This window comes from Channa argus, chromosome 22 (genome assembly GCF_033026475.1).
Source record: "Channa argus isolate prfri chromosome 22, Channa argus male v1.0, whole genome shotgun sequence".
In the NCBI taxonomy this organism is placed as follows: domain Eukaryota; kingdom Metazoa; phylum Chordata; class Actinopteri; order Anabantiformes; family Channidae; genus Channa; species Channa argus.
Genome location: NC_090218.1, coordinates 12,940,515 through 12,962,166, shown reverse-complemented (window position 1 = coordinate 12,962,166; position 21,652 = coordinate 12,940,515). Strand labels below are relative to the sequence as shown.

The window sequence follows — 21,652 nt, the reverse complement described above, 5'->3', positions numbered from 1 at the left end:
CGGATAATGAAAAAAAACAACCCCTTTTATTTGATAGATTCGTCGCAGAGTTCAAAGTTAGTAAGTAACAGGTCATTTTATTTGCGTTGAGATAATTTAATGAGGCACAGACACCTAATGAATTTTAGTTCATATTGTATTGATGTATTTATAAGTTATATTTGTAAAATTGCTTAGATTTTTCAAACAAAGCACAGAAAACTCCTGGCACGGTTCTATTTCATCACAGGACAATTGTATAGTTGCAGCCAGGCTGTTCGGGCTTTATGCAGTAGTGGATGAAGGATTCGTGCTGGTTAACAGGTTTGCTGAAGGGAGTTTTAAATGGCTTCTTTGGAGAAAGCGTGAAAATGCTACAGCTGAGTCAGTGTCAGGGAGGACGGAGCTCGAATTGTTTGTACGTTGTGTGTTACCCGTTCTCTTCTTTGGCTAAAATGTCGATGGAGATGAAAATGATGAGCAATAAAATCATAGGAAGCAACGGTGTTTGGAAAAATTAATGACAATATATGTTTTCCAGTGGCTACATGCAGACGTGCTAATTGTCAAGCCGAGAAAACAGTCGTATTCCAAAAGTACGACAACACTCCTCTGTTAGAAATTCAGAACACAGACGTTTACTATGTTCCTTTTTTTAACACGTTAATATTATTAGAATTCAGCACTTTTGGATTCTCATCATTATCACTGTGTTACATCCCCCAGACTGGATGTTTAATCACATTAATTAGGCTTTTTTAATTTGACACTCATACTCATAATACAATTTAAAAAATAAAAACTGTAACAATACTTTGCCTTCCATTAATATGACATTCAGCATCTTATCACAGATCAATGTACAAGAATGTGGAAATTATCAGTATCAAAATATCATTTCTTTAAGGCACTAGAAGACACTGCTAATAGTGGTTAAAAAAGAACTTTTCAAACAATGTGAATGTGAAGACCTGGTACATAAACCAATGATAAATTGCTGCAATCAGACAAAAACAAATCCTTAAAATGTTCAAGGGCTTAAAAAGTGTTTGGGAGGAAAATCAGGTGGTGACATAAACATCAAGTTAAAATGTAAGCAATATTCATCATCATCACATATTTTTTCCCTTGTTTCTCCCCAGCGAACAGTAAAATATTTGCTGACTGTACCTGAAGTGTTAAGCAGGATTTAAAGAGGAATAATTAATCTGCCTGTTATCGTTTTTAATGAATCTGTAAAACTGTCAAATGCCTTTTACAACTTTTCAGATCCAAACGTACAGAAGAGGATTATAGGTAAAAAAAAAAATGTTTGCCAATGTGAATACAAGTCCCTTATGTCTGGAATGTGAGAATATTTCTCCTTGTTAAACTATTCTTGCTTAAAAATTACTAATCATAACAGTTTCTCTCTTTTTTTAGATAAATTAACTAATAATTTCTGCTCGGCTGTGTTAGCATTACATTCAATCGCCTTTTCTAGTCTGAGACATAGAATCGTGGTTGAGAAAATTGAAATCTACTCAGTACTGAAAACATATCAAAATTAATAAAACCATTTGTTTGCTTTAATATGATGATGGCAAAACATAACAAAACAAAACATTTGTTTCTTAAGTAACAATGGTGTTAGGTAAGTGGTTTTGCTACACAGGCTGTATGAGTGTACTGCTCGCTTGTTTTAATCACACACACAATGAATGTACACAATAAAATTAAATAAGTTATTATCCCTCATTTGCATAGAAATTAATGTTTTTCCTTTGTCAGTCAAGGAGCCAAATCCTCATAAAAGATGCTGAGTTGCAGGAAATGAAGGCACATTGTGGACTTTTCTAACATTATTTTCTGTTAGCAAATACAAAAGAGTCTTTTTAAAACCTGATTGCAGAGACTTCACCACAAAATCTGTGTGTCCCACATAAAACTGGTTTAATTTAGCACTGATTTTTGCTTTTCTTTTTAAACTGGCTTTTGCAAATAAGCAGTATGTGAATGCAGTTTTTACCAGACAAAGTTGAGCCTGGAAGATTTTCATCTTTCCATGAGGTTCAGCTCTGGGAAATGTGTGTGTGTGTGTGTGTCTGTGTGTGTAATGTAAACAGACTGAAATAAAACTCTTTTTTCCCCTGACAATCATGAATTTTCACCTGCTAATACTCCAGACACCAAAACTAATTTCTGGTTCCCTTAAGTGTAATAACTGGTTTTCCAGTTCATCTTGACTTTTTCTTCCTCCTTTACCTTCATTTACAGGCACAATACAAAGAACTGAAAAGCACAGATCCTGAGTAGCTTAATAGCCCAAAGCTTAATCACTACACTAATTAAATACGTTGCTGAAGAAAATCCTAACCAAAGTTCGGCTGTTTCACAAACTTCATAGTTCAGTTCGTTGCTCATTAGCCGGAAGATGAGTGGAGATATTGAGAGTTTCTCTTCCCCAGTATCCAACAGAGCTGTTGACATTTGTTAACAAGCTGCAGTCATGTTCCAGCTCTTGTGTTGTCTCATCCCATCAGTAACATGTCATTCGTGTGTCCTTTATCTTTCAGCTCCCTCTTGCTGCTCTGATTATTTAGTTTGATAAGTAAACAAATGCTGGGTTGATGTGGATGAGCAGCCCATCCTGGTCCCAGATGGCTCGGGGTTTGTGCGGACCGTCCAGTCTGTGGTCCCATGTTAGGTCAGGTCCTGGACGTCCAGTAGCATGGCGTCCTGCTTCGTCCTCAGCTGGTCTCGTACCAACAAGTGGGCCACCAACTCAGAGCTCAGAGCTGCAACAAAAGCAACAAGACGGTAAAACTGTGACTGAAGTTTTCAAATGCAGTTAGTTGATCCACCCTCTCATCCACCGTAGTGACCTGCTGTCTACAGCACATCCCTGGGTTCTATCATCCACTCACACTTCCTATCATCGCTATGCTGATGACACACAGCTCTTCCTGTCCTTTATCCACTAGGTGTCTCCATTGTCTCCTTACAAATTTCTGCCTGTCTCTCATCATCTCTGCTTGGATGAGTGAAAGACATCTTTAGGTCGACCTCTTCAAGACCGAATTCTGGTCTTCCCAGCCAGAACTTCATTACAACACAGCATCAGAGCATCAAGACAGGATCTACATTAAGACTTGAGGTCATCGACTGAGCTTCAATGACCACATCTCCTCTGTCTCTAAGGCAGCAGATTTGTCCTCTACACCATCAGAAAGATCAGACTCCACCTTTCTGAATATGCAACCCAGCTCACTGGTCTTATCTTCTCCCGACTTCTGGAATGTCCTGCCGACAGGGCTCCCAGCAGCACGATCAAACCCTGCAGATGATCCACCACTGTTCACATCTGTGCACTAAATTCATCAGGTTCAAAGCTCTGGCTCTCACCTACAGAGTGGTCGACTCAACAGCACCTTCCTACCTGAACTCCCTGATCCAGGTCTACAATCCTCCTACCTAATGCACTCTGTCAATGCAAAGGGTCTGGTGGTCCCAGGACCACACAAAACACACCAAGTAAAACTCTTCAGCTCGCGATGACCGACAGGATGGTGGAATGAACTCACTCCCAATATTTTTAAAAGACTAACTCACTGCACATTTTACTGTCCACCTAAAACATTTCCTCTCATGGTAATTTCTCTGTGTATTCTCCCTCCCAAAAAGCCTTTCAGGGTAAAAAGACGAACTAGCTGACTGGCTGAGTCAGCGCCCTGATCTGAGTCCAACTAAGCTGCTGAAGACCAGACTAGAGGCAGCAACACCCCACAACCAATTGTGATTGCAGAGAAGTTCTGGAAGAGCATCACCTGGGATTTTTCACTGAATATTAAATACAATTATGTGTTTTTTTTTTTGTTTTGACTGCAAGCGTTTCAGTCCAATTACTTTTAAAGTGTGTGTGTATGTGCGTACTGTGGACTTCCTGTTGAAGTGATGCTCTCAAGCTGCTGAGCTGCTGCATCGAACAATCCCGCAGCTCCCAGTGCTCCAGATGTTTCCGCTTGGATACACCTCTGCTTCCAGCCAGCTGCTGCAACACACACACACACACACACACACACACACCATGAGTTATTACATGAGTGTTCTAACTGCATGTTCAGAAAGTTAAACATGACACTTTCTAAGAACATTTAACTTCACATTATTTAATTCCAGTCTGACCAATAAGGTAAATCATTCCTTATGATATTAAGTTCAGTTTCCGACATCCCACCACATGTTTCCATCTGTCTGAGCAGCAAAAGTTACGATGATAACATGGTTTAATTGTTTTGTCACTGAAATAAAGTACTTTTTGTATTCTATGTAAAAGGTCCTAAACTTAATTGAATACTTTTAGACCTTTTTGTGTGAGTTGTGCTTGTTGTTATGACCATCTATACATGTTGTGCAGCTGTGCAGACCCTCTGTGTGTTTGAGCACCATAGCAGCTGTAGACTTTTTATCCTCCTCCTCCTTCTGTTCAGCCAACAGTTTGTCTCTCAGCGTCCTTAGAGCCGTGGCCACTTCCTGTTTCAGCCCGGCAGCATGGCAGCCGTTGTGTCCCGTCCCCGTAACCTGGTGGAGAGTAGAGGTAAATTAAAATCTTCGTCCAATTCTGTCAAACTAACAGCATGAAAATACATATTCACCGTGTTCAGTGTGTTTCCCCTAGAACTCAGCTGTCACCTGCAAACATTCTTAGTGCCATTTTGATTCAAGTCAGTCTTGAACTCCGCTCTTACTCACCACCTCTGCAGGTTTCCCAGGGTTTTGTCTCTGATTCATTAGAATATGTAACATTTTCACCAACAAATTCACCCTCAGTAAATGAAGGTGTGTTTCCAGCCGCGGGCGGCCAGGGGTTCAAACTGGCGACCTTGTAGCTGTGAAGTGGCAGCTCTAACCACTCCAACACCCCTACAACCAGCGATCAATAGATTTTACTCATGTCGGTTTCATGTCTGTCAGTGTGCAGCTTGTTTGTCTGTGTCATAAATCTCTGCTGTCGTATAAAAACGATTAAAAACACGTCAGCCACACGCACACAAAATCCCTGAAAACTCTTAGGAAGTAATCTGCATGAAAAGTTGATTTTTGTGGCAAAAACTGTCCAAAGCATAAAATTCATGCGATGGAAAACAATATCTGAAGAAGAAAAGCTGATTTCTGTTCGGACCTCTGGATTTTATGAAGATGTGGGTGTTTTTACTCCAGTTTAACGTGTGTTTAATGAGTTTGAGTTACCGTCCTGGTCATGGATAATGTGAGGAAAAGTACCTTTTTGTTGGACACATCCTCCTCATCTTCACTGTCGCTGTTGTTGATGAAGCACAGCTGCAGGTTTCTGTGGTTGTGAAATCTGCGAACATGTCCACATGTATGAGAGGGGGTCTGTGTTAGTGCTGCTTTTAGACAGCTCGGCCAAACTACTCTCACAGCAAACTGTCAGGCTTTAAACACATCACTGTTTTTATGGTGAATTTATTCATACTTATTAAATGATGCTGTAAACTGAAAATGTGCTGAGGCTTAGAGGCTTTAACTGTGTAGCTGTGTGTTACCGTGACGTGACAACAGCGACTCGACACCTCCTGAAGTCTTCCTCTTCTTCTTTCCAGACGTCTCTCCACACCCCCTCCTCCTCCTCCGTCCTCAGCCCCGTCCCCCTCTGTAGGAAGACAGGAGGGACTGATCTATGAATGTGGTTTTATTACAGTGTCTGATGGAATTCTACAGATTAAAACATCCCTAAACAAAGTGTGATTCTTTACAGCCAAGTTAAGATGAAGAAAACATAATTTAAAAAGTTCAAACACTTTGACAGATCCATAACAAGTCAACAGCGGCAGACATGAAACCATCACCAGAAAGGAAACTGGTGCGGAGACGTTTTCTCTGCACCACCCCAGAGTAAACAAATATGCAGCTACGATCCACACAAAGAATGTCTGAACGTCCGGGTTGTGAACTGTTCTCATTTTAGCTCCTTCCACAGGGTGAATTACACAGTTTCACTCTGAGCAGTGAATTCACAGACACAACAAACATGTTCCCATTGTGATCAGGCCCAGACAAACACAGCAGTGGGAGAAAGTACGAGGACGCGATCCACTAACGTGTTAAGCCTTTCTAATAAATAAATACACGTGTAACAAATAGTTTCTGAGAATAAAATGCTGCTTTATTATCATATTTTATCACAGCAGCTCATCCTGAGGAACAAGCTGCTGCCATAACAATATGAAATATATGAAATATGTGTTACACACATTTATAGAAAGAATTAAAATGTTTTATGATTCAGTTTAAAGACACAAACACAAACCAACACCCAGAAGCAGATTTAGAGACAGGGTCCTGTTTTGGGCAAAAATAAAGTGAGCATAATAACTGCACTGCTTATTCACACCAAATAAACATCTGTAAATATTCTCACATGAAACAGTATCAATAAATAACCGCTCAGACCCCCACAGCTCCTACACTGGTCCAACTCCCACAGACTCGGGGAAGTGATTGTTCAGAACTTGCCATGTGTTTGTTTGCCTCTGTGATTATTAACCACATGTTTGGGGTCTTTTTTCATATTTGTGTGACTGTTTTGCAAGTCTTTGTTATTGTTGCTGCACAGATATTTTGGTCATTCTGATTCCCTGTGGTCATTTTCTGGATCTTATTAATGTTTTGAGCATCTCTGTGTGTGTGTGTGTGTGTGTGTGTGTTTTCTTGCTTTTCTTTGTGATCATTTTGACTCTTTGTGAATCTTCTAGTCATTTTACACATTTCTGTGGTTGTTGTGCACATGACTCTGGTGAGTCTGTCTTTGGGTTTTTCAGGTCTTTAAAAGCATTTTGCGTCTGTCAAAATGTGCAGTTACGTTTCTGCAAGATCTGACGTGATAGATGTTACATGATAAAGAGAAAAATCAGTCAGCAGCCTTTTGGCACGTTGTTCTCACATCTTCAGCCGTTTTAAACTTCTTGCCTCAACAAATTGAAGAAACCAGCGTTGGAAAATTGTGTTGACTGACACATATTTCACTTCTTAGGGGAAGGAGGGCAAAAAGCCTTATGGGAAATGTAGTCTGTCCTTTTCATAACTGACCTTTGACCTTTCTCTTCTCTCCTGCTCCTGTTTCTCCAGCTCAGCAATCCGCTGGCTCAAGTCCTCCCAGTGCATGAGGGGAAGGTCCTGGTTCACTACAGAAGACGCAGCTGCGATGTGACAGTGATGCTGTTCCTCCTGCTCCTCTTCCTCCTCTTCTTCCTTCTCCTCGGCCGTCTCTTTCTCTCCCTCCATCCTCCTCTCTGCAAAAGAAGCAGAACAAATCCAGAGGAGGAAATGATGAGGAACAGCTTTAAATAAATTTAAAAAAAACATACAGGCAAATAAAAATATGACCTCATGTAAAATGTGAAGCACTACTTACTTATTTTTAAGACTCCTGTTGCAAAGTCATTAATGATCAAACTGACTTTTTGTCTGATGTTGAAGCTGATCTAGATGATCACAAAACAGACTTTATCTTAAATATATATTCAGATAACGCGGAGGTTGTAGGGGTTTCACTTTTAATCAATCAATCAAACCTTTATTTCTAAGCATTTTTTGTACAGATGAATGCAGTTCAAAGTACTTTACAGATGATTGAAAACAGGGCCTCTGCTAATAGTAACAAACGTTTGGATTTTTTTAGTTATTTGATTCAAAATGCACGTGCAGAGCCTGTTAGATCATCTTTAGACGCAGCATTATGTAAAATACAAGAATCATCAGTGTTAATAATCTGATAATATGACTCACACACAGTCTGAATGTGGCTGCAGTACTTTCAATCCCTTTAATACTTTTTAAATTATTTTTTTAATGAATAATAATCTACTGACTACTGTTAATTACTTAAACGCAGTAGAATAGAGTACTATGCAGTGTTGTACTGGTACTTTTACGTAGAGGATCTGAGTACTGCGATCAAACTCTTGGTCAAATAATCCATTAGATAAGCAGACGATGAGTCTCCATCAGCTTTTCGGTTTTAGAGTAAAGTACCAGCTCCTCACATGTGTCAGTCAGCTGCGGTTTAAACGTCTCTGACCCGGGACTAAAGGATCCTGAGCTCCGGGCTGTGGAGCTGAGGTTCCCCAAAGTTGTTTACCAGCAGCGGGCTCAGCTCGAAACTTCTTACCCGCCTCCCAGTCACATTCCGGCGACTTCCTTCAGTCCCTCAGCTCTGCTGCTCCAAAACCCGTTTTACGGAACCGTTAAAGTTCGGCTGGGAGAAACGAAAGTGGCCTAAAAGTGGTTTAAGTCCTTCTGAAGGAGGAGGCAGGACCTTCTTCCTTTTTCTCCCCCTCCTCCTTCCTTGCTTCCTTCCTTCCTCACCCCTTCCGCTTCTCCCACTTTAAGCTCGGGTCTTCGGAGGAGGAGGGTCCGGACCCACCGGGACCACAGACTGATGCGGACTGAGAGACACGGTGTCACCAAAGAGAAGCTGAGTCAAAACTGCACAGACTCGACATGTTTCACATAGAAATGATCCGGAGGGGACACGAGAGTTTCCATAAAAGGACACACACACACACACACACACACACACACACACACAACCCCAGAGACACAAAGTAACCAGAGGACACAAGACACAAACACACTGATGTCAGTGATTTAATCTAACTCATCATGCTCAGGTCAGAACTGCTGGGACAGTTTCCGTCCCGGCTGAAGACAAAAACGAGCTTTGAACGCGGCCTCGTGCCTGGTTCTGGTTCTGAAGGGGTTAACCGAGCCCCGGTGTCCTGTTTCACCATAGTTTGGAGATGACGACTCGAAGCAGATGGAGGATTTGAGGATTCACAACAACAAAGGAAACTCCAAAGTATCCTCCTCCAGCATCCACAAAATGTGGATAATCCACAGAATCTCCACAGAACTTCCTGGTTCTGTTAGTTTCTGATCATTTCCCTGTTTGGACTATTTGTGATTTATAGTTTGATTTAACTCCTCTGCCGCATTATTTACCTGTGAAACAACTACAGTGAGACAAAATGGCCACTGTCCTTAATGAAGGTCCCTCTGTACTCTATGAAGTACTGCGAACGTCCAGAACATAAGTAATCAGCAAATTAGAAAGAAAACCTTCACGTTTAGATATTTCAGGGAGAGTCACACACTTTATTCATGTTTTACTGCCTGCTCTCAGTGGGACACACTCTGTCCTCGTTTCCCGTCTCCTTGATGGAGCTGCGTGTCTTTCTGACGTGGGACGCGCACACATTGGGCCCTTATTTCAAAAAGCAGGATGCGAGGACGCATGTGTTCATCCAGAGAGAGTTGATGTTAGTTTGGTTAAAGAAAGTGCTTTTCAGTTGTTTCACTGAAACTTGGAATAAGCCAAAACTTATTTCTCATGTACAAAAAGTGCGAGAAGCACAATCTGCGCAAAGGGAAAAGATGTGTGAGCACTTTTAAACGGTACTTACAGAACACGACTGGATCTGTCAGCTCTGAGTTCAAAGAAGTAGAAAAAATAAATGCATCTTGGTTTGTATTGTACTTTATGTTGTAAACACAGAAAAACACAATGACGATACTTTAGGAGGGAAACATTTCAGACCTGTGTGCAGATAATGACTGGACTTTAAGGAAAAGTGTCCTTTAATAATAAGGTGATTTTTATGTATTTTTATCTATGATCTAACTTCTATATTTATAAATCTTAATATCATTACTATTGTTCGTCAGGTAATGGACCAAAACATTTTCAGGATTTTACTTGTTTTCTGTCTTTTATTTATTTTTATTTTTTTGCATCTTCTAGAAGCTCTAGGGAATTTACAAGGACGCTCAGTGATCCATCACAGTCAGATTTCCTTCTCTAACCTCCAACATTATTAGAACTAATGAAACTCAGACGTAAACCCGCTTTGTGTCCGCCGTCTCCTGCGGCTGCAGTTCTCCGTGTGACCACACGGCAGCGCTGTTTCCGCCGCTGCTCCACTACCTCTATCTGCTGAAGGACTGTGTTGTAAAAATCTTTCAAACTCTTAATTTGCGGTGTTTCTGCGTGTCTTCCGGGGGTCCGCTCGGTGTCTCCGGGGACGGTGTGAGCGCCTCAGCCCGAGGACAGCGGAGGCAGCCCGCGTTGGACTGTTTCGGGCAGCATCTTAGCGGTTTTCTGGAGCTTTTCACAGCGGACCAACTTAACGCCGTTAGCTCTGCAGCTAACCCTGAAGTCACGTCACCTGTGCGGACTCGAATGGAAAGTTTCCCCGCAGAACCGGGACCGCCCGGGGAGTTTTAACTGTATGCGGATACAAAGCACAGCCTCCGTTCGTTCTGTTTGGGCTTTATCGTTTTTGCTTAGCAGTAAAATTGGCGTTAGAGGCAGCAGCAAGTGAAGCGTAGCCGGGGTAATAAATGTCGCTCGGACCCGCAGCAACACTCGGATAAAGGATTTTTTTCGCTGAAGGAAATGCGGTAGAGAGAAGGGGGCTTCGGTATTCAGTCCGCGGATTCGGCGGCTCTGGGTTTGCTGCTCTTGAGGCCTGCGGCTTGGGCTTCCACCGGGCTTGAGTAGAGCCCTACGCCGCCGTCGAGGGGTCTGAGGCCGGCAGCTGGTGTTGCCACCGCTGGGCCTGCAGACCACGGTATGGAGCGGATGGAGGTGGACCAGTGCGCAGGCGCAGCTGGAGGGACAGGAGGCGGCGCTCTGCGCAGGTCGAACAGCGCCCCCATGATCACCAGTGTCAGGTGGGTGCTACTACACAGAAACCAGCTACTACCACGTTACCCACTAGCTGCATAACGTTCACTAAATAGTGCGTCAATAGTGAGCAGTCAGTCCACATTTCAGACTCTTTCTAACATATTGCGTCATCACAAACAGCTGTTGATAACAACATTATTTTCTCATCTCTGAAACAGGGAGCATTGCATTGTGGGACTGTTAGCAGAACTTAGTGTTCAAGCCGTGTAAAGTGTTGCATTGTGGGATACTCTGCACTACATAGTGGGTAGAGCTACACACACCATTCAGGCAATACTACAAAATGGCAAACACACTAAATAGTGAGTAGGGGGTGGTTTTGGACACAGCCCACATCCTGTTAGAAAAATATCAAACTTCTGTTTTTCTTGTTTAGGACTAGCCACATTTTATTTAACCACACAGGTTAATCTACATGCATGTCTGGATTAAAGCGAGTTCAATCCGTTTAAAATTGTAGACTTGTAGTTGGGTTCCATGTGGATCAAAGGATGAAAAACAGCACTGTAATGACTCATTATTTGAATAGTTAATTATTGAAATACATTTACAAGCAATAGCTACATATAATCTCTGATTCCAGGTCTAATTTGTGAGCGTTTTCAACTTTCCTCTTTTTGTGTTAAGTCAAAACTTGTGAATTTTGTAGACCAGTGGTTCCCTATCCTGGTCCTCCAGAACCCTCTGCCGTTTCTTTTCTAATGATCTCCACCCAACAAGGGTCCTACCCACTGCAGATTACTTGGATCTGGTGTCTTCAGTTATTGATAACCTGATTAGATTAGAGTCGGATCGGGGAGGAAGACAAACCAAATTAATGTCTTTCAACTTGTAATTGACTGAACACACCTGACCAGATAATCAGCGCTGGGTGGGGGGAATTATTTAGCAGGGACAGTTGGAGAACAGCTGCATGACTGTCTCTGTTTTCAAAGACTGTCTATGACTGAATGTAAATGATTATGCTGTTAATGTGTGTCTCTCAGTGATGGGATGACGGTCTTCAGTCCTATGTCCTCAGCTCGATACAGACGCAGCAGTGTGTCCATCAACCCCAGCTGCCCTTCACAGGTCAGTGTGGGTGTGTGTGTGTGTGTGTGTGTGTGTAACAAGGGGAAAACGTGTTTTGAACCCGTTGTTAAGGTGACAGCAATTTAACATAGGCCTTGTTTTCCATGAGCTTCACTTAACATTAACAGTCAGGACAATAATGTGGACCTGAAACTATGTAAAGCTCAAGTCCAATACAGTTTTTAGTTGGAGGATGCACTTTTCAGGTGGTAGCTGGTGTTGAGAGCTGAACGGAAACTGGTTGCATTCTAGTAGGAATTAAAAACCCAACTGAGATTTCTGCCATTGCTAATAACCACAAATCAGCTGTTTTTCACAGTGTTGTGTGACCAGGATACTTAAATACAAAAAAGCCTGACATATCTAATGCTATCACAGAGAGAAGACGTTGAAATGTTATATAATCTGAAAAAAGCTATAAACTGTGTAACTCTGCAAAACATTTTTTCCATCATGACTTTCATACATTATTTCTTTTCTTGTCTACTTCAGCATGTTCCTCTCTCTCCTTTCTCTCTGATCGGAGACAGACTCGACCAAAAGAGACAGGTGAGGACAGGTTCAGACGTCTTCCTTCTCCACAACATTTGTCTCCTCTGTGTTTATTCACATGAACACAGCAGTGTCCTCAGCCAGAAAATGGACTAAACCTGAATTACCAACTAAAATGTAACAAACATTTTTTGTGTGTGTGTTCAACACAGGAGGAGAGCATGGAGATGACACTCAGAGGGAGTCTGCACAGATTAAAGTACAGCACAAAAACAACACTATTCCATATTTTTGAAGTTTAAACCCAATGTAATTAACCATCCGTCTTTCTGTGTCAGTGCTTCCAGTCTGACTCCAGTTCCTCCAGTCAGTCAATGGCATGACCACACATCAGCGGTGAGAATCTCCACACCAGCTTTTAAACTACCTGGCTCTTATTTTGACAGTTTTTGGCCATTGTTCTTAATTTCATTGCATGTTCCATAAAAAAAGAATCCAACATCCAGATCAGAGCATTTGCACTGAATCCAGATCAGAGGGTTTTGACTAAATGCAAATCAAAACTCCTCTCTCTGTTGATTTTAACAGATTTTATTACCGAGAGTGTCTCTAACTCAGTCAGAACAGAGGTTCAGGACTGACCTCAGCTCAGATCATTTGGATATAATCCAGATGAGAGGGTTTAGAAACTGTTCATACTAAATGAAGGTTACAAGATTTACACTGGATCCACATCAAACTGTTGAGATTGATTCAGACAAAACTCTTAAAATGAACTTCAGAGTAGGGTTTGACCTGCATCCAGTTCAGAGAGTTAAAACCAGATTATTAATGTAGAGGAAATCATTTGGAATTCAGGGTAATCTAGTTCAGACTCATAAGACTAAATGCATCTTAAAGGGTTCAGACTGACTTCACATCAACAGGTTTGATGTGAATTCAAACCTTGATCTTTAATTAGATCCTTTATGACTATTAATCCAGATCTAAGATTTTTGTTCTAATTTCCCATCAGGGAGTTTAGACTGACTGCGTTTTCTGTTTCCCACTTTTGCTTCTTCAGTGGTGTCAGTCACAGGACAGTGGTGTGACACCTAACTCGTCCCCGAGTCCCACCAGGAGGTTCAGGTAGACTTAATATAACCATCATTAGGTATCTTTGTGTGTTTTATTCAGATTCTACTTACATGTGTAATTATTGTCCAACAGACCAGCAGTCAGTGCAACTGTGAGATGGCCTGCACTAACTCCACTGAAGAGAAAAGGTGATGAACTTTTATTTTGTTTACTGTTTATTGTGAAAAGTAGCCTAGATTTAATCAATTACTGTATTTAAGTACAATTCTGATGTGGTTGTACTTTACTTGAGCTTAAAAGCTTTGAATACAAAATGTACTGATGGTTTATTATTGTAGGATTAAGAGAAGACTTTATTGATTATGAAAAAGAAATATTTATGCTACAGCTCCACCTTTACCAACGTTAGTGTTCATAGCAACCTTTGTGCTGATACGGTGAACTTCAAAAGTAGCAGTGTACTTCATTCAAAGAAAGTTTGCAACACCTGGAACTGTATTTGTTGTTTTTGTTTTTTATTGATTTATTATAAATGTGTGAACCTTTGTCTCTTAGGTGGGGTGGAGTCTGACGGACCCCCAAAGAAGCTTTTTGTAGCTGGGGTCACAGATCCCACCCATCGTAGCAGCTACACTGTTAGGTAGGGATCCCCTGAAACACACTCAGTTACTTTAGTATCAAATATTAAACACAGTTGCATGAAAAAGTAACGGCACAGTTTTCAGTTTTCTAATTTTCTGCATGATTCAGTCATGAAATGTGATCTGATCCTTAACAAAGACAAAAAATATGAACCAACACTACATTTCTAAGCTGATAAAACAACCAATAAACATACAAAGTGATGAAAAAAACCATGGCAACAATTGAAATGTCTGGTGTGAACGATTCTTCGGGTCCACAGAATCTCAATTGGGTTGAGGTCTGGACTGGTCCATTACAGAAAGTGGATTTGACGTTTCTGAAGTCATTTTGTGGTAGATTTACTTTAGTGTTTAAGGTCATTGTCCTGCTGCATCGCCAGCTTCTGGTTGAATGAATAAGTTTAGACAGTGTTTTTGACTTTGTGTGTGTGTGTGTGTGTGTGTGTGTGTGTGTGTGTGTGTGTGTGGCCAACATGAAAGAGTAGTTTATATGACATTTTGTGTAACGCTGCATGTTTTTTTTCATATATAATTTATAGCTTGTTTACATTGAATAAAGAGAACAGGAACTTTGGAAAAATTGCATGTTAAACTGCAATTTAAATTGTTTCCTAAACCGGACATTTAGTGACATCACAAGTCCATTGTTGCATTACTTTGTATGTTTAATGGGCGGCAAACATCATCACTGTTTGTATCAGCTTAGAAATACTGTGTTTGATATTTGTGACTTCGGTGAAGATCAGATCTAATTTCATGAACAATATATGGAGAAAACCAGGAAATTTCAAAGCCATTACTTTTTCTAGCTACTGCGGAAAAAAATGATGGAATAAGCAACTTTTTCACGCCTCTCCTCTTTTCTCTCCCTTCCTTCCCCCTCAGTGTCTCTCAGTCGATGGCAGGTTCTCCTCCTGCTGGAGGTGTCAGTCCTCAGTCCACCCCTCTGTCTCTCTCTCCTCCCCCCTCCTTTACCCCCTTCACCTCCCACCACCACCCCAGACACTAAACCCCACCTCATCCAGACTCCTGACCCTGTCACTGTGGGTGCAGACCAACCACCAGCAGCTCCAGAGACTTAAAAAAAAAAAAAAAAAAAAACATCTGGAGAAACATCATTATTGCACCTTACTTTTGCTCCAGTCATCTGCCAGCATCACTGTAAATCCCGCCTATTCCTGTGAGCACATTTGACGGACAGAAGAACCACAGAAACTAAGAATTTAAGGTTGAGACATTACTTTAGTTCAGTCTGTTTCCCATCTTTTCAAAATGGGTTCATGTCGGCCCTGGATATGGTTTTCAGGCCATCAGCTCTTTAATGGAGCTCTAAGCTGCTCATTAAGTATTTTTTTGGATATATAATCCTACATCACTCATTTGTGATGTACTTTTCAATTAATCATGTTTCAGTTCACACCGGACTAACGTTCAGCTGTGTATCTGGGTAGAAAGAGTCACATTTTTGTTTTGTCCGATTTAGACGGTCGAGTCACAGGATGAAGCTGATCCTCACCGTCAAGCTAAATAACGTATTCAAGAATTTATCATCAACGCCATTGATCGTAGAAATGTTTTTTGAGAAACACGCTGGTTGTGTTGTTGGACCCTGATCAGACTCACAGGGAAAGTAACTGGGTGGTGGTCGACATGTTGGCGAACCTGAGCATCAAACAAGATTAGTGGTTGGTTCAGAGGGAAATAAAACGTCGTTGTTATTTAAGTTGGTGTTTATGGCGAACAACAAAGAAACAACGAAGCACCAAAAGTGTTTGAATGACCCACACATTCAGAGGAGCCTGTTCCAGTCTTACGACAATCTCATTCAGCAGCTGATGTTAAAGATCTTCTTTGACATTTGTCTTGTGGGCATAGAAGGAGCCTAAAATACGTCACAGCTCATTTTTCTGCTTCTTGTTTGGAGAATGCACTTCCAGTCCAATTGGACAAATGAGTCAGTTACTGTTCCAGATCTTCATGGATCAGCTTTATTCAGAGGTTCAGGAAGATGCTCTAAGAAAGTCTTGAGTTGTCATCAAGACGCAGACACAGAAGACGACAACATGTTTTCAGATCGCTGAGCCAAATCATGTCTAAAGAAGTTAAGGCCCTTCAGGAACATTCGTTTCCAACGTCATCGATCGAGGCAACGTCAGCAGGAACTAACAGAACAGAACCTTCAGCTGAAACTCAGCTTTTTCTCCTGGAATTGTACTTGTTGGGAGTCAAGTATGTATTATTTTACTTATTGATCTTTCTAAAAGGAAGATGTAGAAATCATCTGATTTATTAGATGAAGCAGAAGTTATGAGTGTTGACATGTCATCAAATCAGTGAAGCAGGCTCATGCAGTTGCTGTGTATCATTAAAACCATTTGATGATGAAATTTGCACCTTTTATTTAAAGCCCAAAACCATAGGAAGAGAGTAGAGGGATTTTTGATCCCAAACCAGATCTATCACAGTTAAACTTCAAATTCAAGCCAGTGAAGCCGAAGAGTTTTGTGCTTTAAATTGTGTCTGTCTCAGCTGAGTCCCCTTGTCTGGAATCTGGTTTTTATAGAAGGTACTTGGCAGACTTCCGATGTCAGTGTGTTAAACTTTGGCCAGTGGCGTCACTGTAGTAGGATGCTTTTGTTCTGGCCTTACTGGCTCCCAGTCAGTACAAGTATGAAGAACTAGTGGTCACTCATGTGTTTGTTAATAGTGTATCTATATGTGAATATTGACAGTCAGAGCAGCTGATATGTGCTCAGTTTTCTTTAGCCTGCAGGGTTTGATTGTACATATTAAACTTGCAAGAAGCAACTGCTCTCTTCCCTGTTAAAGCTGCGTTTGCACCTTTACGTTTCATTTCCCAGTTGGTGTTTTCAGTGTGTTGTACTTCACACCAGCCACAGTCTCTTTCTGGGAGTTAATGAAGGTCATCTGTTTGGTCATATCCTCTAAACTTTTTTCCTTGTCCGCTTTCTTTTGGATGTGTAATACAAGATTTCAGTCTGTCGACCTTCCACTCTTTGGTATTGGCCCTTGTTTGAACCCCTGTAGATTTTTTTTATTATATTTTATTTTTTTATGCACATCAGAACATCGGCAGATGTTCAGTGGTATTTCAAGGGCTGGGCTATGACGTAATATCATCCAGTACCTATTAATCTTTGCACAGATCTACCAGTTTGTGTTATATGCCATTATCAGAAAATATGCCTATATCTTAAAATTGTCAACTGTATCACCCAAACCTAGATCACCTTCTTAATATTGTGATGGTTCATTCCAAACTCTAGAAAGTCCCTAATCAGGCCTGAAACATTTACATTAACCAGAAAGAAACCTGTACAAGAATCCATCATGGGCACTGATTCAGTTTAATTTTATATAAGAGAAATTCACAATCAAATTATTTCCAAAGCACTTTACATAGTAAGATAAAAACTTTCAAGATTTATAGAGAAAACCCAAAAAAATCCCCCTTGAGCAGCTCTAAGGTGACAGAGGAAAAACTCTTATATATGCATGGGGAGGGGGTTTCCCTGAAGTCCAAGTCTATAGCAGCATGTTCAGAGTGACTGACCATATTTAACTATGAGCTTTATCAAAGAGGAAGCTTTTAAGCCGGGTCTTAAACCTAGATGTGGTGTCTGCTTCCCGAATGTGAACTGGGAGCTGGTTCCACAGTAGAAGAGATTGAGAGCTAAAGGCTCTGCCTCCCATTTTACTTTTGGAGAGTTTAGGAACTTTGCATGAAGCAGACGTGAGAAATGTGAGTAACAGTCCAACACTTTATTAAGCAGAAAGTATCTGGGTTACACCTTAAAACTGTGCAGCCTGATAAAGCTCACGTCTGCTTAGAGGCTTCAAATCCTTTTAACAGCCGTTCATTCATCTCAAGTTTTTCTGTGTGGACTTCTCACAGTTCTGTTGTGCAATCTGTCGATGGTCTGCTAGAAATTATTGTGCACAAAGTCATTTGGGTAACAGTGTGATGTATGTAGCTGCCTCAGCAGAGAGGTCACAGGTTGTGACATTTTCAGAAACGAGTTGCAGTTCTGCTTCCAACTTTGCACTTTTTCACAGTATTGTACAGTTTTGTATTATCGCTCATCGTTGTGCCTAAACATTTCACCATATTTTGGAGGACTGACGGTCGGGTTTTTAATTTAAACATTGGTTCTTATAGATTTTTCTTCCCACACTTGACAGGACGCCTGTTTTAAAGAGCGTCCTGGTCTTTCATGATCACCTGACCTGTCACCTGTGAGATATGTTGTACATAGAGTCTGTATAAGCTGTTTTTATTGAAGTGTCTTTATTCCTGTTCCCCCTATTAAAAAAAAAAAGACTACAACTATGAATTGATGTGTCAGTGAGTGACAACACTGCTAAGTTCATAAAAAAAACTTTGCAAATGTTTTGTGACAAATTGAACGTGTATTTTCCATTATTACATCTTTGCACAGTATTCTCCTTTAATCTTTCTGTTACATGATTGTTAACATATCGACACGTAAGAAATGCTGTTTAAGTTTTAGCTGCTTTTTCTGTTTTTCCTGCTTTATTTCTTGACTTGATACCATCTTCTTAAGTCTATCCTGTTTCAGGCAGTTGTATTTGGAGACAATTGAACTTCTTTCTTAGTTTAAGACAGAGGTGACAATATAGCTTTAAAATGTTCAGTAACAGATTTCCCTGCAGTAAATCATATTACCATTGACTTTCTGGATCATTTTTACATTGTCAACATTAGGGCTGGGCATCATTTTTTTTAATATGATGGTTTTTAATAACGTGCTGATACAACAGAGGTTTTTTTTTTTTAAATAACGAAACACCGGACATGTCATGTCCCAATGGGACTTGATGTTTTTGAACCAGGACCTTATTCAGATCCTGAAAACCCGAGTGTGTCGCATACAGATCAGCATTTATTCTGGATAAATTAAATACTGGATTGGCAGATATTTTACATGATATGTCATAATTGTTGCTGTAAGACACATGTCCCCAAGCAGGTTTTTATACCACATAATTTATCACAGTTTTACTTTTTATCGTCTTGTTTTCCTTTACCTTCTTTCCTTAGAAGTGTTAAATAACAGCAGAAAAAACAAGAACAAGTGGTTTAAATAACTAAAAGTAATCACATTTTACAATATGATAATTTGTTGGCAATTCCATAGGCATCATTTCAAATGTGTCAATTTCAAAACATTCAACATTTCAACAAACCTGCTCATCCACTTTAAGTGTAAATTTTACAGTTTTACTATAGTTTTTTTTTGTGTGTGTCAGCATGAAAAATGTTTTATTTTCATACAGAAGCAAATCCAAAATTAAAAATATTAGATATCCAGCCCTGCATTTTGACAAAATGTTTTAAATAATCAGAAAGATGTTTTTAACCTTAAGCATCATTAATTTAAAAAACTGAAGTAGGATAGACTTGACTGCTAAAGATGGACAACATGCTGCCAAATTCTTAATGCTGTACAGACACAAACTAGCTTTATGGAAATTCTTTTAATGTATCACTATTTTTTTACTTTGCACGCTCACCATCCCATACTGTTTTTATGTATGGGTCAAAAATGGGACAAGGACTCCTGATCTCTGTGGTTAAACATCAGTAGTTTTAACTCCGATGCTTGTACAAATTCCTGCTTCTAAGAATGTTTATAAGCCAAATATTCTTTATCGCAATGCAACAGTTTTGTTAAAAAAATCCTACAATAGCTGTAATATACAGCACATAGAACAGTATTCATAAGTGTTATTATTATTTTTTTTGTCTTGTTGTCCTCAGCTTTGTTTCTCCCTCTTAAACTGTGTTTGTAGTGTCTCATGGTATCACAGCCTAAACAAGAAGTGCAGTTTTTTACATTTACTCTGTCTTTTCTACAATTGGAGATTTTGTTTGTGTTTACCGACAGGAACCTTCCCCATATTCTAATATGATTCATAGAATTAATGGTAAATTTCAGGATGTAGTTTGGTGATTACATGATAACACTTTGGCTGCATGTCAAATTCCGATATGGCACATACATGTAAAAACGTGATTCGTCCAACAGGTTCCAGCAAAATCCCCAAAAATTCTAATAAAATTTGACACAGTTTTAAATTATGACAAAAAGCTTCAATCGGGCTGTGACTTTCTAATGTATCTCCTGTTTGACCCCATGGAGGCTGACAGCAACTTAAAATGTCATATTTTAAGAAATCTTGGCAATTCTTTCAAATTCTGGCAATGATGGAGGTTTTTTCCCCATTTTAATTCTTAATGAAAGTTTCTGGTTATATCGAGAAATGTTTGTGTGAATGGACAGGTTGGTTTTCTGTAACAATGTAAAAAGTCATGTTTAATGTACAAAATTGAACAATGTGGTACAGTATCTAGTAATAATGTGAAAATGTCGAAATATAAGAATTTGGTCAAAACTCTTAAGGGTTTAACAAGAAACTGAGCAAACACTTTTTTCATGCTGTACTTAAACTTTAGGTTCATGCCTCTTATCAAACTTTTTTTTTTTAATTTTTCTTTCTTTAGCTGTTGCCATCGAGTCCTAAAAAGGTGCCATTCAGCTTGTTTGTCACATCATTTTAGGAGCATAAACACTTTAAAGTGATGCTTCACTCTGGCAGAAAGATGGGATTTCTCAGCACTAAACTGTTCCTTCCAGAGATGTGAAGTTCTTAGTTCTGAGCAGACCAAAACAAAGAGAGAAGCTTTTACTGAAACTAAAAAGCAAAACCAACACCTGCAAGTTTGTCCTCACTGGGTAAAAATATTCTGCAGTAAAATGCTACAGAAATTACCACGATCTACCAGAGTGACATCCAACTTTAAAAATGGCTGCAGGGGTTTTGTTGAAGGCGACAAAGGGAACGAAAAGCACATCTGCAGAAGCATTCACACAAGCATTTTCAAAGTGTAAATACTTTTACTTTTTTCTTTTGGACAAATTCTCTACAGACGACTGAGATGATGTATTTTTATGCAAGTGAAAACTGAGTCTATATTCAAGTGTTCATTCCCTCCTGAGGAGCTTGTGGCTGTAAAAATGATGCAGAATGACCTTTTAGTTTTTAAGTGGAAACAATTCATGTACACACTATAAAAATATATTATATTGTATATTAAAACTATCAATAAAAGGAAAAAACTCTACCATAACATAAATGTCTATTTAAAGAATTCCTATTGTTATTTTGTTTTGTTTTGTTTTCATTTTTATACTTGCTTTTTTAGTTTTTACTTCAAAAGATGAAGTTTTTTTTAATTAAGGTATTAAAATAAAAGTTTTAAATTTCTGCTAAATTTGATTTACTTTCCAAGCGACTTTAAAGAGCATATTTTAAAAATTCCATGTTTACATGGATCAGGTGGAGTGGATAGCACAGCTAAATCACCTGTTTGAATCCCCAGCCAGTTGCAGTCTTTCTGCTTGGAGTCGCTTGTGTGGGATTCCAGGTACTCAGGTCTCCACAGTCCACAGACCAGGATGTTGGGTTAATTGGAGACTAAAATGTGAGTGGTCTGTGTTGGCACTAGAGACCTGTGCAGGGTGGAGCAGCCTCCTGTCCCCGTCCTATGCTAAACAGGATCAGAGGTTACAGATAATGGATGGATGTTTTCTTA

The 21,652-nt window shown here is 39.9% G+C and overlaps 2 protein-coding genes across 7 annotated transcripts; one reads left to right on the top strand and one right to left on the bottom strand.

The window, feature by feature from the left end:
* Window positions 1-1,053: 1,053 nt before the first annotated feature.
* im:7136398 (schwannomin-interacting protein 1) lies at window positions 1,054-8,928 on the bottom strand. Of its 6 annotated transcripts, none has more exons than XM_067492682.1 (8): window positions 8,150-8,927; window positions 7,394-7,463; window positions 7,069-7,271; window positions 5,526-5,632; window positions 5,242-5,323; window positions 4,324-4,539; window positions 3,892-4,009; window positions 1,054-2,756 (listed from the first exon to the last, which is right to left on the bottom strand). In XM_067492682.1, exons 3-8 carry the CDS (start codon window positions 7,261-7,263, stop codon window positions 2,662-2,664), a joined length of 813 nt encoding a protein of 270 aa, XP_067348783.1. In that variant the 5' UTR covers window positions 7,264-7,271; window positions 7,394-7,463; window positions 8,150-8,927; the 3' UTR covers window positions 1,054-2,661. The 6 variants fall into 6 exon arrangements, with proteins under 6 accessions (XP_067348783.1, XP_067348787.1, XP_067348789.1 ...); XM_067492686.1 differs by having other exon boundaries at window positions 3,892-4,006; XM_067492688.1 differs by having other exon boundaries at window positions 3,892-4,006; window positions 4,405-4,539; window positions 8,150-8,924.
* A 912-nt stretch (window positions 8,929-9,840) lies between these two features.
* LOC137108291 (P2R1A-PPP2R2A-interacting phosphatase regulator 1) lies at window positions 9,841-21,193 on the top strand. Its single transcript, XM_067492697.1, has 9 exons — window positions 9,841-10,713; window positions 11,716-11,800; window positions 12,293-12,349; window positions 12,505-12,551; window positions 12,631-12,688; window positions 13,356-13,420; window positions 13,502-13,557; window positions 13,925-14,009; window positions 14,899-21,193. Exons 1-9 carry the CDS (start codon window positions 10,613-10,615, stop codon window positions 15,020-15,022), a joined length of 678 nt encoding a protein of 225 aa, XP_067348798.1. The 5' UTR covers window positions 9,841-10,612; the 3' UTR covers window positions 15,023-21,193.
* Window positions 21,194-21,652: the final 459 nt, after the last annotated feature.